The sequence below is a fragment of the Notolabrus celidotus genome, unplaced genomic scaffold (assembly GCF_009762535.1).
Source record: "Notolabrus celidotus isolate fNotCel1 unplaced genomic scaffold, fNotCel1.pri scaffold_279_arrow_ctg1, whole genome shotgun sequence".
Classification (NCBI taxonomy): Eukaryota; Metazoa; Chordata; class Actinopteri; order Labriformes; family Labridae; genus Notolabrus; species Notolabrus celidotus.
Genome location: NW_023260119.1, coordinates 36003 through 54781, shown reverse-complemented (window position 1 = coordinate 54781; position 18779 = coordinate 36003). Strand labels below are relative to the sequence as shown.

General features: G+C 45.3%; 1 protein-coding gene across 1 annotated transcript; it reads right to left on the bottom strand.

Moving 5' to 3' along the window:
- Positions 1 to 303: 303 nt before the first annotated feature.
- LOC117809429 (glutamate receptor ionotropic, NMDA 2B-like) lies at positions 304 to 4802 on the bottom strand. Its single transcript, XM_034678978.1, has 3 exons — positions 4752 to 4802; positions 3235 to 3378; positions 304 to 937 (listed from the first exon to the last, which is right to left on the bottom strand). The coding sequence occupies exons 1-3, from the start codon at positions 4800 to 4802 to the stop codon at positions 644 to 646; spliced, it is 489 nt and encodes a 162-aa protein (XP_034534869.1). The 3' UTR covers positions 304 to 643.
- Between the last annotated feature and the right edge of the window lie 13977 nt (positions 4803 to 18779).

Here is an 18779-nt window from a genome sequence, read left to right as displayed (position 1 = left end):
AATACAGAAAAAAGTGCAATAAAAAAAGTTGAATGAGCAAAATATTACATTTTACCAATTTACAGTAAATAAACTGACAGAAATATTAGCTAAACTTGAAATAAAACCCTGATAATATAAAATGTAATGAGTGTTCTGCCTTTCTATGTTTCCAGATGTCTCCTAAGTTTAGAGTTAATGAACAGTGAATTATCTAAAGCATCAGTAGCAGCAGGTTAGGTAGGGTCACTTTCTGCAGACCAGCTAAATGAAGCCACATTAAATCACTTAAAGGGACAGTTGGGGTCACAAGACTTTGGCATCTATATTTTGGGGGCTGAAAAGCTTGGGAAGCCCTGCTCTAAAGGATGAATGGACTGAGAATAATATTTAAATGTGTCTTTAAAGCTGAGAGAAGCGGCTGGCCGTCGTGAACAGAAGGTCAAAGAGAGGTACGAACCACAAAACTGAACCATCTGAAAACGTCACATCAAGCTAGCAGCAGATTTTAACGGATTAAATTAATCCTTTTAAAGTAGTTTAGTGTATGCAGTTCTGGAGTTTCTACACTTCAATTATGACTGGCTTAATCCAACCTGCCTGGACCCGTGACACAGTGGAAATCTTACAAGTGGGCCTCTGGGACCCGTCTTTAAGTACCCTTTCAGTCGCAGCACAGCTCCCTACCTGTGGGGAACTCTGCAGGCACTACTATAGTGTCTCCGGCCACCAGCGAGGGCGCGATCCAGGTGTAGCCGTAGCCGGTGATGCCGACGGAGTGAGAGACCTCGAAGATGGTGTTGGCCTCTTCTTTTGTGCAGTAGAGGAGGATGACGGGGCTCTGGAGCTTCTTCAGCTGGTTTTGAATTTTGGAATCTCCGTCGTCCACGGACATGTCGAGCAGCAGAACCTCCTCCAGCTCCCAGCCCACGAAGCTGTTCTCGATGGTGCTACGGATCTGGAGCGAACAGAGGAGGAGAGAGACTGGTGAGGGAGTCTGCTTCCACACAAACACACTCACATCACTGTTGTCATTTAATGGCATAAATATAGAAGAAATGTCACTTATTTTTAATCTGTTAAGTCGCCTCTACATAAATAATCTTTTGTCCCGTAGGTGTTAAAGGCACGCCGTTCCCCGTACGACAGATGGGCTTAAAAATAAGAATATTATGAGCACTCATAATACATAAACTAATACTAAATTAAGATTGTATAAAAAGCAAAGGAAGGAAAAAAGAAAACTGTACAAACAAGAAAAAATATATGCATATAAAGCTGATTAAGAACACCCATCCCCATTTAAAGATGTTTTATTCCACAATCTCAGTATCTAATCTTTATTTTAAACTGCTATGAGAGATCTGATTTCATTTTGACATCACTTGAAATGAGTCTAATGAATGCTTTACTTATGGCTGAAAAAATGTCTGTTTCAGGCAGCTTATATTGGTCTAAGAGGTCCAAAACATGTCTTTAAAGTTTATGCTCATGAAAACACTTTGAAATCAGATTCTGGTCTGCCTGTAAACCCCTCTTTTTCAGCCCTGCTCAGAACAGGCTGTTTTCTGTGTCTGTGCCTTTAAATGAGAATGAGCTCTCTGACCACGCCCCCTCAGGAAGTGGGTGTGGCCTCCTCGGCTCTCCAGCACGTTGATCTAATGTTTACATGTTGGCTACTCACAGACCCGCGTTACTTCAACCCTCTGAATCTGATCCAGAATCTGATCCTGACGGAGAGGCGCCTGCAGCAGGACCTTTCTGAACCATTGGTCACAGATTTAGTGTTTCTTGTTGTTTTATTTGTCAGCATGTCGACGTGTGTCTTGGTACACAGCTACAAACATGTAGCTATGTGGCTATGCTAACTAGCGCTAGCACTTTTCCATGAAAACTGAAAAATCATCCACTAGATCTTCAAATCTGCAGACGTGGGGAGTCAAAGCGACCTTTGTGTTTATTAAGACAGCCTACAACTAGCATGCCTCCCTCCTAAGCTCCTTGTTAGCACACATGTGTGCAGGGAATGAAAAACGGAGGAGGGGTTGAGTTGTATTTTATACAGTCTATGGGCTGAACAAGCTCCGAGCTCTGACTTCCTGTTACAGACCGGATGGCGTTGTGACGTATGACAAACACTGAAAACTGAAACGGCTGGTTTCAGCACACATTTACAGAAAGGTGGAGAAATCAGAACAGGGGCAGAATGGAGTCTTTTACTTTTCAGGGGGTTTGTAGACAGGGACACAGATTTCAGGTAGAGAACCATTAAAAAGTGGATTTTGCATGATATGTCACCTTCTGGCAGAGGTTGGTTTTACTCCCCACGTCTGCAGATTTGAAGATCTAGTGGATGATTTTTAGTTTGCATGGAAAAGTGCTAGCGCTAGTTAGCATAGCCACATAGCTACATGTTGGTAGCTGTGTACCAAGACACACGTCTACATACTGACAAATAAAACAACAAGAAACATTAAATCTGTGACCAATGGTTCAGAAAGGTCCTGCTGCAGGCGCCTCTCCATCAGGATCAGATTCTGGATCAGATTCAGAGGGTTGAAGTAACGCGGGTCTGTGAGCAGCCGTGTATATTCAGCCAACATGTAAACATTAGATCAACGTGCTGGACAGCCGAGGCCACACCCACTTCCTGAGGGGGCGTGGTCAGAGAGAAAACAGCCTGTTCTGAGCAGGGCTGAAGAAGAGTGTTTTTCAGGCAGACCAATATCTGATTTCAAAGTGTTTTTTTGAGCATAAACTTTAAAGACATGTTTTTGGGACCTCTTAGACCAATATATGTTGATGAAGAAGAGCAGAATATGTCACCTTTAACACCTACCACCCTGGTGGCTGTTTGTGGGATACAAAATGAACTCTAAGGAAAACATTAACCTTTTTATAATGATGTTTTTTTTTGCTTTTGTAGCTCATAATGAGACATTGTATTAATTTTGAGTATGTTTCATAACCTCTTAGAAACTCCACACAGGAGCTTCAAAATTCTTAAAGTACGTGTCGAGGAGGACCTGAAGATGAGATCATTATCTTTATTTTTACTTATCTTTTTTTTTTTTATCTCATTTTATTTTATTTTATTGTACTTATTGAAACTTCCTCTTCATTGTACTTATGTCTGGGTTGCTGTAACAACTGAATCCCCATTCACTTATTTATCAGCTGCAGGGCTGTAGAGTTTTAAATGGGATCTTTCCCCTCCTCAATTTCTGTCATGTGGTCTCAGCTGAGCGGGTTTACCTTGGTGACAAAGTCCTGGTAGCCGGGGTAGTACGTGGTGACAATGGAGAAGATGTACCAGTCGTACTCCTCCATGATGTTCAGCATGACGGACGCCTGCTGCTCGATGGAGGGGCCGAACTGAAAGAACATGGAGTTGTCATCCTGAAAACGACAGAAGCACACAGAGGAGCAGAGAGTGTTAGCGCTTACGTAACTATATTGGCTTGAACTTTAATTTAGCTGGCTTCACACACACAGAGGAGAACAGATACGACTTAAAGGGACGGCGCTGGTTTTGTAACATTATTGGTGAGGACATTAATTTAGCCGCCTTTATTCTCCCGCTCGCGCAGGAGAAGGCGAGAGGACACCAGAGGGCTTGTAATGATACCGGTCATGATTTTCATTAGTTGCTTTTATGACTCCTTTAATGAGTTTGTACACGAGGGTGGCTGGAGCAGATTTCGGCGGCTCAGAGCTTCTGTCCTTGATCTTCATCGATCACTTTCGTCTGTTTGTTTTATTCACTGCAGTCACTCAGCGGCCATTTCCCTCTTACATCATGCAGAGTGATGGAAGGAGGATAAAATACAAGTACAATGAGGAGCTGCTGGATTCTAGCTTTACAAAACCTGAACAGATCTGAGTCACTTCACTGCTGCTGGGGCGACCATGAACTGTGAAGATCCAGAGGGACGTCAGGCTGTAATACAATCAACCAATCAGACTTTATTTATAAAGCGCTTTTCATACAATGACATTGTAACACAAAGTGCTGGGGTGGGGGGTTTAGTTTTTTAGTACAGATTTCTTAATTTACAACAAGTCACAGTGATGGTCAAATTCAACCAGATCCATCTCTGATCCGTCTCAGCTCCGGATCTGATAGGTTCCTATTCTAGTCAATGTGTTAACTTCCACTGGATCCACTCTGTTGCGTTCCGGCTGCGTCTCTGATCCGGCAGGTCTGAGCCCTCCGGATCAGATACACAAGACTTGAGGAAGAGGATGCCGGAGCACGACGCATCAATCTCAACAGAGCAGACTGAGCGGGACAGGAAGTCAGGTTTCACCAAAACAAAATGAAAACATCCGGTTAATTTTCAGAATAAAAGACTCTGTGTTATCACCAGATCGTATTTCACTTAACTACAACAACAAACCAAAGTCATGATGAGCGGAGCCAGGCCTGGAGTCAACAGGTCAGAGGTTTTCAGAGGACCAGAGAGACAACATGGATGAGGAGAGGAGGAGGTTGGCTAGGAGGCTCAAGCTCCGCCTCTTTACGTCACACTGGCTCCACAGCAGCAATATGGCTGCCGCCGCCAATTGGCCTCAAAACAGCTCTTCAGAAACAGAGGGGTGACGTCACGGATACTACGTCCATATTTCATACAGTCTATGAGTTTGACACAATAAAACTGTGAGGTTGGTAGATTTAAGTCAGGGAGTTTACCAACCACATTAAATAAACTGTACTTTAAATATCATTAGGTGGGGCGCTGGTGTCCTAGTGGTCTCAGCGCCCCACATACAGAGGCTACAGTCATTGCAGAGGTCGCCTGTTGGACTCCCATTTCCTGCATGTCTTCCCCCGCTCTCTACTCCCCACAGTTCCTGTCTCTCTTCAGCTGTCCTATCAATCAAAGGCATAAAAAGCCCAAAGATATAACTTCAGATGTATATATTTATATATCATTAGATAATAAAGTCTCTTCTTCTGGAGGGGATGAATGTGAGACACACACAATGTGCAGAAAAGCAAACAGCAGTGAAGTCAGAGACAGACACAGGAAGAAGCCCACAGACTGAGACTCAGCCAGCAGAGTTGAGATGGAATATCGAGCCGGACAGAAGAAGAGGAGGAGGTGAGAAAACGCCGGTCTAGACCAGACTCTGCAGTCCTGTGACACGAGCTCGGGTGAGACCCGGCTCCACAGCACTCTGTGTACAGAGGTGTGTTTGTGTTCTGGGAACGTCATGCAGAGAGTCAGTTCAGATGAAGGGAGGAAAAGGAAGCTGACAGGCAGGCCGGGTCGGGGTGTGTGTAAATCTCTCCTGCTGCTGCCGAGGAATCTCTCCGAGCTTCACCTCGACTTCAAAGGCTAACCGGCTCCTCTCAGGGGACCCACACAGGTTGCTCAGTTACCTTGTTCCTGCATTAACAGGATCAGGATCATACCAGTCAATGTCTTCACACAGCAACCAGTTCCTCTGAAATCATGCTCAGAATCTCCAATGCTTGCAGGGCCTGTGTCCACTGGCATGCTTTCTAAACAAAACCTCATTCACAACAAATACAAGTGAATCACTCACACTAATGTGAAGGACAGACACGCGCACAGAGGGAGGTATTTTGCACGAATCAAGCGACTGAACACAAGACATATGGGCGTGCTTGCACGGGCAAATTAAGCAATTGTTCAGGATTGGTGTGAACGTGACATCAAGTTGAAAATAGTTCAAGTTTTAAAACACAGACACACTCCTCAAAGACACTCCTTTATCGCCTACCAATCAAAATCAAGAAGAGGCGGGACTCCTGAGGCCAACTTTGTCAACACAATGGTGTCGGTCCATAGGGAGGAGAAACTAACCACACTAGCCTCTGTACATGGGGTGAATGACACAACCACTTAACACCCAAACAAGCATAGAACATATTGAAACAGACCTAATGGTCACTCCAAGGGAAACTGGAATCTTAAATTGAATGAGCTGAGGAGAATCACTCTGAAATTGATGTTGTGGGTGCAGCTGGTGCAAAAAAAATGCTGTTGGTGGACACAAGCCCTTATTCAGTGTCACCTGTTGCAGACTGGATAAATGTTAGAACCTCTGGAGTTCCAACAAAATTAAGACAGGGTGGGACTTCTGATGCCAACTTTGTCGGCACAATGGCGGCGGTCCATAGGGAGGAGAAACTAACCAAACTAGCTTCTGTACATGGGGTGAATGACACAACCACTTAACACCCAACCAAGCATAGAACATATTGAAACAGTCCAGTTCCAAGGGGAACTGGAATCCTAATTTGAATGTGCTGAGGATGATAACTCTGAAATTGATGTTGTGGGTGCAACTGGTGCAAAAAAAAATGCTGTTAGTGGACACAGGCCCTTATGGTGTCACACTTCAGAGTCACATGTTGCAGACTGGATAAATGTTAGAACCTCTGGAGCTCCAACAAAAACAAGACAGTGTGGGACTCTGATGCCAACTTTGTCAACACAATGGCAGAGATCCATAGGGAGTAGAAACTAACCACACTAGCTTCTGTACATGGGGTGATTGACACAACCACTTAACACCCAAACAAGCATAGAACATATTGAAACAGACCTAATGGTCAGTCCTAGGGAAACTGGAATCTTAAATTGAATGTGCTGAGGAGAATCACTCTGAAATTGATGTTGTGGGTGCAACTGGTGCAAAAAAAATGCTGTTGGTGGACACAGGCCCTTATTCAGTGTCACCTGTTGCAGACTGGATAAATGTTAGAACCTCTGGAGTTCCAGCAAAATTAAGACAGGGTGGGACTTCTGATGCCAACTTTGTCAGCACAATGGCGGAGGTCCATAGGGAGTAGAAACTAACCACACTAGCTTCTGTACATGGGGTGAATGACACAACCACTTAACACCCAACCAAGCATAGAACATATTGAAACAGACCTAATGATCAGTCCTAGGGAAACTGGAATCTTAATTTGAATGTGCTGAGGATGATCACTCTGAAATTGATGTTGTGGGTGCAACTGGTGCAAAAAAAATGCTGTTAGTGGACACAGGCCCTTATGGTGTCACACTTCAGAGTCACACGTTGCAGACTGGATAAATGTTAGAACCTCTGGAGTTCCAACAAAATCAAGACAGGGCGGGCTTCTGATGCCAACTTTGTCAACACAATGGCGGAGGTCCATAGGGAATCTGACGTCATGACATGCCTCTTCCTCGGGTGGGAGCGGGCGGGAAAACAAACTAGGTGCCGTGTTGTTTCAAGAGTTCAACTAGCACGACACGGCAAATACAACCTGGTTTGCATTGGTGGGAAAGAGGTATGAGTGGCGATGGCCCCTCAGACTAGAATCTTAGTGTCTGATATAACTTCACTCTTTTCAGCAGCTTAAAGACAGTGAATGGATAGTCAAATCTAAGGGTGCACAGTGCAGTACTTGGCATCAGAAAGCAGCTACCGTTATCATTTAGTAGTATTACACAACACAACAGGAAATAAAAGCAGCCCGGTTCCTCTCTGATGTTTCACTATGTGTGGTTTTTTGGTGTCTGATTAGTTTGAAACAGTGAAATGAAAAAGCTTCAGTTCATTTATTTGTGAACAAAGCGGTACAATCTTATGACAGTGTTTAAGTTTCCCGTCCTGGGCGCCATGACGGAGAGAAATCGCCTCTGTGTGGCCTACAGAGGAGGCATGTCGAGAGGCACAAAGCAGGAAACGCTTTCTGAAAGCTCTCTGGAATAATGAGTGTAATGTTCCGTACCGTTCTTCTTCTGCGAGCTTGAAAACGTGTCATTATCACCCCTCGCTGCGCAACATACAAATCATGTGCATCCCATGCTGAGTGCAATACAATGAAGTAATGATGCACACGCTGTCGGATCTGTACTTGTGTTCCTTGGCGAGCTTGGATCCATTGTTCCTTCAGCTCTCTCTCTCTCTCTCTCTCTCTCTCTCATCCTTCACCTATCTCGTCCCATTTATACCAGTGAAATTACTGCCAGGGCGCGGTTATAATTGAATTTCCAGATTCACGCTCTCCCGCTCCCCCCTTTATCCTCCGTGCAGCTACCCTGTTTCGCCCCAATTTCCTCTGCCTTCCTTTCTCTATCTCTCTTTTTTAAAAGCAGTTTTAATGTACTGTCCGGCGCTCTCATTCAGAGCGCCCAAGGTCTCTAGATTTTCATTAGCCTTTGAGAGAAAAAATACGTGCAAGACAAAACGCTGGAGAAAGGAGTCAGGAAGAATCCCTCTGTTAAGGAGCCTTGACTGAAATGAAGTGCTCCAAAACACCTCTCTTCATTTACAGCAACAATAATTAGGGTCTGGCCGCGTTATCACCTCTGTTGGCACAAGGTGATCGATTAGTGAGTATTAAAATTCCCAGAGGGGGACGAGAGGCCAACGAGCCGGTCAGCCGGCCAGCCAGCCTCTGAAAGCGCTGCTGTCTCTTTCTGTGTGAATCCACGGCTGACGTCAGCGCTGGCTACTGTACGCCGACAACAACAATACACAACGGCGCACAATACAGAGGGATAAATGGCCGGTGGAGGCGAGGGGGGGGAGAGATGGGAGAGATACAGGGAGAGATAAAAGAGCAGGGGAGAAAGCAGATAAGAGAAAAAGAGCAAAGCAGAAGGAAACCAAAGAGAGAGAGAGAGAGAGGAAGGAATTAAGCAAGCAGGAATGAAAGATAGAGATGTCCGAGGAGCGGCGAGGATTGGCCGAGGTTTGAGGCGTCCACGGGGACAGAGGGAGAGGACAATGTGGTGACAATGGGATGAATGGAGAGGGAGAGGGCCGGCTGGCAGACGCCTGTGATCCTGTGTGGAGCTAGTGGGCAGTGAAGGGGGCAGGGAGCCAGGAGTGTGTGTGTGTGAGGGTGTGCGCGTGTGGATGTGTGTGTATGTGTGTGTGTGAGACTCAGTCAGCCAGCCATTTAGTCAGAAGGAGGGAGGCTAAGCTCGAGCTGTTCCACCACAGAAGAAGAGTGCTGGCAGAGGAAGGAGCACAGAGACTGGAAACCTGTGTGTGCCCTCCTGTGTGTGTTTGGGAGACGTTTCAATAGAGCCTGATTAATGTCAGCACATGATCATTCTATGTGAAACCATCCCGATGTCAACACCGATAACACTGAGAGACACCAGCATCAGTATTTGGACCCATACCAGTGTCGATACAGCCGGATGTGGACTCTAAGGTATCCATTAATAATCCAGTTAATCTATATGAAACCAATTAGCTTTCCAAAATCTACATGTTTAATCTAAATGTTGAATTTCTCAATAACCAACAACTGCAGCATCATCCTAGCATACATACTCAAAGCTAGCCACCTGTCAAGTTTAGGGTTTGTCCACTGGTATCAGCACCAGTGTCTGCACCTGTAAGTAGTGGTGCAACGGATCATCGTTGATCCGTGATCTGTACGGATGCCTCTCCACGGTTCGGCACGGATGTGGTCCGCGGATCGGTTGATGAAAAAAGTTGCGCATGTTCACGTGATGACCGCATGTTCAATCCACACTCACTCGTCAAGCGCAGCTGTTGTCATGGTAAGTGAAGGAGCAGAGGAACTTGAAAACCCTCCTGCATCTTGTAAGTCACATGTATGGGAGCATTTTGGTTTCCCTGTGAAATACAGTGAATGCTGAATGTGATTGAGCCACGTTATGAAATTCCGTTGTGCACCCACTAGACCAGAGGCTGTCTATACGCGGCCCGCAGACCGCATCCGGCCGCCTATTTATGGCCCCCGAACTGTTATTCCTTCACTCTGTGTTTTGGTCGGGTCACCGTGTGTTTACGGGGTCTTGTCTCCATGTCAGATACGCAGACAGGCTGTTACTGGGTCACTTAGAGTCCAATGCTGCGAGTGCAATTTTTAACTTTCACTTTGGTTTATGGAGCAGATCACATATTGGCACTTTGCCAGCTGTAGGACCCTAGAATGCACGAAAAAGGTGTGTTCACTTTGCTGCTCAAAGAAAAGTGGACGGTGAAAATCAGCAAATGAAAGAAGAATGGAGTTAAACTTTTGAAGTTCCTCTGCTCCTTCACTTGCCATGCCATGAAATGCATTGGATGAGGCAGGACTGGGCCCACAGATAGGGTGCTTTGCACATGCAGTACATTTTGAGTTGAATCTTGTTTTTATTTAATGGGCAAAAGTTTACAAGGGTTTTACAAAATAAATGGAGGACAAAGTTATATTTGTCTTGTCTTCTTTTTGTTTTGTTTTTTTTGTTTTTTTTGCTGATCCGAAAAATGATCCGATCCGTGACTCAAAACCGTGATCCGATCTGAACCGTGAGTTTTTTGATCCGTTGCACCCCTACCTGTAAGAGTACCAATACCAGTAACATAACAACCTCAGAAGCTACAGGAGAGTGAAATGTTGGTCGAGGCTGATATTGGTGCCGATATCAGTGTCAAATCGACCTCTAATTCAGCCTGATGTGCAGTTCCAGGTATTTATGAGTCTGACAGTTAATGCACCAATTTCACAATAAAGCCAATAATTAGCATCAGTATCTTAACTGATATTAGTACTGATACTGGTGCAGAAACTACCTTTAATATCAAGGGCATAGGTTTGATTTTTACATTGCCCCCCCCCCCGCTCATGTGAAAAAATGTTAACTTACTGTGAGCCCTCATCAGACTGCAATGCAACACTCAACTCATGTTAGAGCCTGAGACCACAGAAAGATTATTTCATAATCCTCTTTTTGTAGCTTCTTACTAGATCTGTATTATCTGAATTTCTTCTCCTCCTCACCTGTTCATATAATTTAGACTTCTACAGGTACTTTATTCAAAGTGTCACGTTACTGCAGCTGACCACATGCTGCTTCCTGTTATAGCCATTTCAAAGTAAAGTTTTTTGGACTACGTAACATGAGGGGACTTTTATTGTGAAATATTTTTTCAGAAATGAAATGTGAATCATTGAAGTAGCTTAACTTTGACTGGTGATGGCCTGCAGGAGTTATATTATTTACATTTCTTCATTGTGCATCAAGTCACAGCTACAGCCATCGACCCTACACGTGTTGGACTTTAGAAAACCGAGTGTTAACACTTTGAAGCAGGTAGAGCCGTGCTAACAGATGAAAATCCCTGCAGAGCTCTGCTTCTGTTTGATGAGCGTGGCTCTGCCCTCCTGAAGTGTCGTACCTTTACGCCGCCCCACAGTTTGGGAAGCACTGACCTACAGGGAGCTAAGCCAACCAGAAAACAGGCCGGTCTCAAAGACGTATTTGGGAGGCGGTGCCGAAGTGGGAAAGGATTTAACCCTTTATGTGTTGCATGAAGTGCATTTTTCCCCCTTCAACCTTAATATTGGTGGGGACATTTCAGCCATCGCTTGAGATTGGTAGGGACACGTCCATACGGTCCATAGACAATTCTATGCCACTGCCTAATATGCAACTCCAGGAGTCCATGAGTATGACAATGTACTAATGTTTAAAAAGTCTGACTATGTTAGGTGATATTGAAACCGGTGGTAGTCAAAGCAGTCCAGTGACAAACAATAGGGTTTTTTTTCTAACAACATCAACGTCATTTTCGGTGTCTGAACCAATATCGGTGCCGATATCTGTGTCGAATTGACCTCTTATTCACCCTGATATGCAGTTCAAGGTATCCATGTGTAAGACAGTTAATGCACCAACTCCAAACTGAGCCAATAAGCCTCATAGAATCGACTTTTAAAGGTATATGTCAGCTTTTCATTGAATGTTTGATATCAAGTCCAATATGTCCAAAAAAATCTACTAGTTTTAGGTAAATTGTAATTCCACCATAACAAACAACAACAATGTTAAGCTAGCAAAGAGTGTAATGATGGTCAAAGCTAGCCAGATGTCAACAATGAATGTGTTTCCATCAGAAAATCAACACCAGGGGCACTGGTGGCCTAGTGGTCTAAGTGTCCCACATATAGAGGCTAGTCCTCGTCGCAGGGGTCGCCTGTTCGACTCCCAGCAGGTCGACTATTTCCTGCATGTCATCCCCTACTCTCTACTCCCCACATTTCCTGTCTCTCTTCAGCTGTCCATCCAATAAAGGCAAAAAAGTCCCAAAATATGACTTCAACACTAGCATCAGTGTCTGTACTGATATCAGTACCGATACTGGTGCTGAAATGACCAGTCCAGGAGTGAGCCAGTTAATGCACTAATTCCCCAAGATCACTATAACATGTGACATTAGTGTGTACGATAACAAACAGCAAAGTCAAAGCTAGCCCAGTGACAACAGCAAGGCTTTTTTTCAATGATATGGACGTCAGTATCAGTATCTGTCCTGATATCAGTGCCGATATGGTGACAAATCGACCTCTAATTCAGCCTTTAATGCAGTTACAGTTTCCATTAGTGCACCGTTAAATGCACCAATCCTGCACCATGACTAATATACCTCAAAGGTTCTCTATGTCAGCTGATAGGTGACGATAGAGACCAGAACATTGAAGGAGCATTTCCTTATCTGTCTGAACAAATTCATACGTGTCTGTCACTTTAAACTTCGCCTCTTTGTTCCTGTTTGTGTAAATTCAGTAGCATAAGCAGGACTCGGTTACAAATGTGTGTGTGTGTGTGTGTGTGTGTGTGTGTAGCCCACGGCTGACAGGCCTTGGTCCGCTCTGCCCCAGAGCCTCCAAACGAGTGCACTCCACACTCCCGGAGCAGTTATTTGACTTGGAGGGGAGAGAGAGTCAATAACTCAGGTATTTCAATTACACACACAGGGGCACATCAGTGAGTGCAAAAGAAAGAGACCCACTTCCAATCTTGCTCTGGAATTTACACACACACACACACACACACACACACACACAGAGAGAGACACACAGACGCACACACTTACACATATTTGAATGCTTTAAACACAGGCACACACAGAAACACAACTTCAAATAGAACGACACGCTCAAACACACACAGTACAAGACCAGGTGACGAATCAACTCTGCAATCACACACTGATATTGTGAGGCTATAAATAATACACACACAAAACAACACACTGGAGCATTGTGCTGTTTTATAGGGGGGTCTTCTTACTAGGTGGTCTTCTAGTTTGGGGTCTGCTAAATGAAAAGTTCTTCTAATTGGAGTCTTCAAATTGGGGATATTTCGGGTCTTCTAATTGGGGGTCTTCCAATTGGTGGGTCCTTTATTTGGGGGGGTCTTCGAATAGGTGGGGTAATCTTATTCAGGGGTCGTTTAATTGTGTGTGTGTGTGGGGGGGGGGGGGGGGGGGGGTCTTCTAATTGGGATTGTCCTCCAAATGGGGTCTTCCAATCAAGAGTCTTGTAATTAGGGGGGTCTTCTATTAGGAGGTCTTCTTATTTGGGGGTCTTCTACTAAGTGGGTTCTTCTTATTGGGGGTCTTACAATTGGGCGATCTTCTAGTTGGGAGGGGGTCCTCAAATTGAGGCATCTTATAGTTGAGGGGGTCTTCTAATTTGGGGTCCTCTAATGGGGGTGTTTTAATTGGGGACTTTCTAGTTGAGGGGGCTCTTCACATTGGGGTCTTGTTATTGGGCTTCTTTATTTAGGGGATCTTCTAATTAGGGGTCTTATATTTAGGGGGCTTATTTGGGGGTCTTCTACTTAGTGGGGTCTTCTTTTTGGGGGTCTTCCAATTGGGTGATCTTCTAATTGGGAGGGGGTCCTTAAATTGGGGCGTCTTATAGTTGAGGGGGTCTTCTAATTTGGGATCTTCTAATGGGGGTGTTCTAATTGGGGATTTTCTAATTGCGGGGGGTCTTCACATTGGGGTCTTGTTATTGGGCTTCCATATTTAGGGGATCTTCTAATTGGGGAACTTCTAATTAGGGGTCCTCTATTTGGGGGGCTTATGATTGGTGGTCTTCTAATTGGGGGGTCTTTGCATTAGGGGTCTTGTAATTGGGGGTATCTTCTAATTAAGGGGGTCTTCTAATTGGGGTAGTCTTCCAATTGGGGTCTTCAAATTTGGCTGTCTTCTAATGGGGGTCTTCTACTTAGTGGGGTCTTCTAGTTTTGGGTTTTCCAATTGGTAGGTCTTTTATTTGGGGGGTCTTCTAATAGGGAGGTCTTCTTATTCAGCGGTTGTTTAATTGGGGAGTCTTCTAATTTGTTGGGCCTTCCAATTGGAGGTCTTCTCATCTGGGGTGTCCACTAGCTGGTGGTCTTCTTGTTCGGGGGTCTTCTAGTTCTAATTGAGTCGTACTCACAAAAGAACTTAAAGAAATAAAGACATGAAAGTCCGAACCCTCCTCTCTCTCATGCTGTATGTGAAGATAACATGTTGATGAAGCTGATCTCTGAGATGATGAAGAAGTTAGAGGTTTTCATTCTGTTGGTGAAACATCTCTACAGAAATAACCTCACATTCAGGGCAGGTTAAGGTATTTCTTTAATGTACATTCAGGTCTAGGTATTCATTCTTTGTGAGGAAGTAGAGACGAGGCGAAAGAGAGAGAAAGCGCCTGAGTGGAGGAGAGACAAAGACAGAGATAGAAAGAAGGCAGAGTGAGCCAGAGAAGAGCGATGATGGTGTCTGTTGCTGGGAGGTTTTTGGCAATGCATATTTCTATCCTTCCTATAAAGGCCGCTTTGAACTTTTGCAGGAGGGTGAGGGTGGAGGGGGGGCGGGGGGGGTTGATATTGACTGCTGCTGCTGCTGCTGCTGCTGCACCAACTGATGGAGGGAGAGAGAGAGAGAGGATGGAGGGATGGAGAAAAGAGAGCAGGAGTGGGAGGTGAAGAACAGCTGGCCTTCACTTGAATATTGTGAATTTAAAAGACAGTAGGCAGGAGATATAAACTCAACACAGCCACAGGCATTTACACACACACACACACACACACACACACACACACACACAGATTGCAGAGATTGATGTAGAGCTACACACACACACACACACACAAGTTCTCGGCCGCGTTCATTTCTGATAAAGCCTGCCATCGCCAACGCTCGCTAAAATTACATATTGATGACAAGCCCTCCTCTTTGCTCCCCCGTCGTTCTTTTCTGTCCCTCAGTCTCTCTCTCTCTCTTTCTCTCTCACACACACACATATATAAACACACTTATCATCTCTCCCTCAATTAAACCTCCCCTCACTCGGCGAATGTCTTCCTCCCTCCACTTTCGCTGCCTCATCATCACATTCCTTATCATGGGCGCCCGCTTATCTTTAATCAAACACATACAAGCTTAATTAGCTCACACGTTTGTCAGACCTTCATCTAATTAACACTGACCTTATTTGAAGTACTTTTTGAACCTTAATTAATAGAAAGACGCTCTTCATTAAAGTATTTGACTCATTTCGCCTCAAAGTGATTTTGATTGCAACGCGGCCGCCGTGTCACACCTTCCCGGGACGTGGATACAGGAAAAGGGAACCTTTTGAGAGGAGAAATCAGGATGAGCACACGCCGTGTCTGAACAGAGGTTGACTCCACTTTACAGTCAGACACACAGAAACACAGATCCGTCCTCTCTGGCCCATTTCTGCTCTAAGTTTAGCCGCCGACCCGCCGAGGGGCCTCTGCAGTCTGATGCTTTTCCTGCTGCTGCTCCTGTTCTGTTTTTTTTTTCCAGGTCCTTGTAGAACGGTAATGGCTCTTTCTCTGTGTGTGTGTGTGTGTGTGTGTGTGCGTGCGCATACGTCTGTGTGTCTCAGAAAGGTGGGCTAAGGAGGCTAAATATGGAGGCGGCTGGATGGAGTGTGTATGGATTATATATCTGTCACTGGACACACAAAGGGAGAATAATAAGGTGTGAATGAGTGTTGGATGAACGTGTGAGGGGCTTTAATGGATGTTATTGGACTAGTTAAGCAGAGGCAGGGAGGTAATCCATTCACATGGAGACCAGATGTCCCAGTTTCTCCCAGTTTCAAGGTAAGTGAGCGGACTACAATCAGAAACAGAGCGAGATGTCCTTCTTTACATTATTTTAAATGAGTTTGTGGTGTTTTTGTGACCTAAACTGAAATAATACTTACAGTATTATTCAGAATAATGATAATTTCATATCCTGTTATTACCCAGCTGTGTTAAATACTTGATTCTGATTGGTCAAAACCAAGCGGCAACCTCCGGTCTCAAACGATGAAGCCCATGCAGAAGTGTTAGAAACTGCAATACATTGAGAATCCACTTGAGGCTGGCTGCAGGACCACAGGAAACCACATACACACCCATTCAAAGAAGCCGATCTTTGCAGCATTAATAAACATGTTTACAGCCTGGGTCAAAGAACAGCTTCGGCTCTATGTAGCTAATCTCTCTATCGGCACACACTGTACGGGGTTGGGATTATTTTCAGGTTCAGAAGATATTAAGATTACCAGTTCTTGCCCAAATAAGGACATGACTGACTTGACTCCCGGACTGGAACACATAGCTGTTGGCTAAGAGGCTCAAACTCCGCCCCTTTACATCACACTCTGCCTGGTTGAGTTCAGCATTTCCAATATGGCTGCCGCCGTTGATTGGCTTCAAAACAGCGCTCAGGAACAGATGGGTGATGTCACGGTGTCATTCTTGACTCCACCCTCTCCTTCTCAGTCCCAAAGTCTGCCTTCTATCACCTCAAGAACATCTCCCGGCTGCGTCCATCTCTTTCAGATTCAGGTACCCAGACCCTCATCCACGCTTTCATTACCTCCCGGCTGAATTACTGCAATGGAGTCCTGTTCGGGGGTGCCCAGCAATGCCCTGGACCGGCTCCAATACGTGCAGAACTCAGCTGCCAAGGTTCTCACGCACACCAAGCCCTGGCAGCACATCACCCCCCACTCTCATTCACCTCCACTGGCTCCCTGTTAAGTACTGCATCACCTATAAGCTCCTCCTCCTCCTCACCTACAAATCCCTGCACGCCCTTGCCACCCCCAATACCTGGCTGACCTCCTCCACCAACACACTCCATCCTGGAACCTACGGTCCTGAGACATGGGTCTCCTCTCCATCTCAGAGCCTTCAGTGTGGCAGACCCTACTCTGTGGAACTCTCTCCCTCCTGACATCCGCAGCACCCTGACCCCGGACACTTTTAAAGAAGCAGTCAAAACGCACCTTTTCCTCAAGGCCTTTCCCCACCTACCCCCCAGACCCCCTACCTGACCCTGTGAAGCCACCTTGGGTTTCTTGAAAGGTGCTATATAGATCCCAGTTTTTATTATTATTTATTAATAGTTCTAGGTTTAAAATCATGTTAGTGTAGGGGAATCTGCTAATTATCTGAAAGAGATAATGTATAGTGAGCTGGTGGATACTGACAGGGTGAGCATGACCCTGACTCAAAGCTGGGGGGTCTTATCTCACAACTAAAGACACGAACAAGTCGACACAGAATTATTGATTCAAAGGGGATTTTATCTCTCCAGATCTGGATCACAGGACAGGATGTTGCTCCACTTCTCCCTCTCAGAGATGGTTGGGGGGTCCAGTATCTCCTCAGGCTAACTGTCCTTATTCCCCCACGACCAAGACCAGGCTAAGACCCCACTAAGGTTTGTACCACAGTGTCAACAAGCAGAGGGGGAATGAGACGGACTCATTTCAGAGGCTTAATTTGATTCATGCAAGATTTGTCACTGCTGTTGCTTTTGTTGCTTTGAATTGATCTCATTTGCTCTGAAGTTTTGACCAATCAGAATCAAGTATTTAACTTATTATTAACTTCTAACAGTTATCTCAATGCTAACGGGGCTAAAGACTCCAGACAGCTCACAAGCTCTGTTCTTACTTCAAGAACGAAGCTGCAAACACGATTCACTTCCTCCATGAACTCTCTCTCTCTCTCTCCTCCTGTCAACAGTTAAAGAGAGAGAGAGACTAAAGCAAAGATTACAGAGAGAAGAATTAAACTCTGAGGAGACAGAAACAGATTGAACCTCCGTGACCCCGTCGTCAGCAGAAAGTGAACTTCCAAGAGAAGACGGCCAAGTTCTGTTGAATCTGGAGGAGTCGTGTGGAGTACAAAGTCAGGCTGCAGAATAAATGTACGTTTCATCATCACGGCGATGTGAGCATGCATCATTAACACACATCCTGCATAAGTCTTTGCCGCAACGCTTAGAAGTCTTTGCACACGCCGTCATTCACAATGAGAGCTCAGATTATGTGGATGGAGCTGTAAGGTTGGCTGTGAGGAGATAAGACTGGGAGAGTGTGATTGACGACGATGTAGTGAAAAATAACAGAACTTCTTCCACTTCTGGATTGGAGACGGACGACGTGTTACAATCCCGACACGGAGGGAAACATCCTGAACAGCAGAGAGACACGAGGTCGCCTCAGTCCCTCTTCCTTTATCACACCTCAGCTCACAATCACACCATCGCACAATACCAACGCGCGCTGCAGCAGGTTCCTCCACATCCAGCCGGCTTGTTTCAAAGCGCGCTGATAAGATATGTCGTTTTGTTTTCTCGTCTTTCTTTTGAAATCACAGAGTTTAAAGTTTCCCTCAGTAAAGATGGAGGCTCAGAGACGCTGCTGACGCTGTTCAGGAGGACCGCGGAGTCCCGAGGCGCCCGCAAAGTGGTTCAGGGAGTCAGGGAGGTGAGCGTGCGCTTGTAGTCGAGGAGAGGTGAGGGACACAGAGAGAGAGAAGGAGAGGCGGGGAGTAAGGTCCAGATGAGGGATGTTATTAATCCACTTATTCCCTTTCCACTCTCTCTCACTCCATCCTCTGCTATCTTTCCCTTCCTGTCATATCTACTGATTTCAATCTGCTCCGCTTTGCCCTACACTCTCCGCTCTCCATCTCTCCCCCTATTATCCCTCCCTCCCTCTCTCTCTCTCT

Excerpts from the sequence above, each read along its gene's own strand:
- LOC117809429 (XM_034678978.1), bottom strand. The coding sequence starts at position 4,802 with ATGCAGGAAATGGGAGTCCAACAGGCGACCTCTGCAATGACTGTAGCC. Across the intron at positions 3,379-4,751 it reads CTGCAATGACTGTAGCCTCT|GATGACAACTCCATGTTCTT; the intron begins GTATGTGGGGCG and ends TGTCGTTTTCAG. Across the intron at positions 938-3,234 it reads ACCAGGACTTTGTCACCAAG|ATCCGTAGCACCATCGAGAA; the intron begins GTAAACCCGCTC and ends TGTTCGCTCCAG.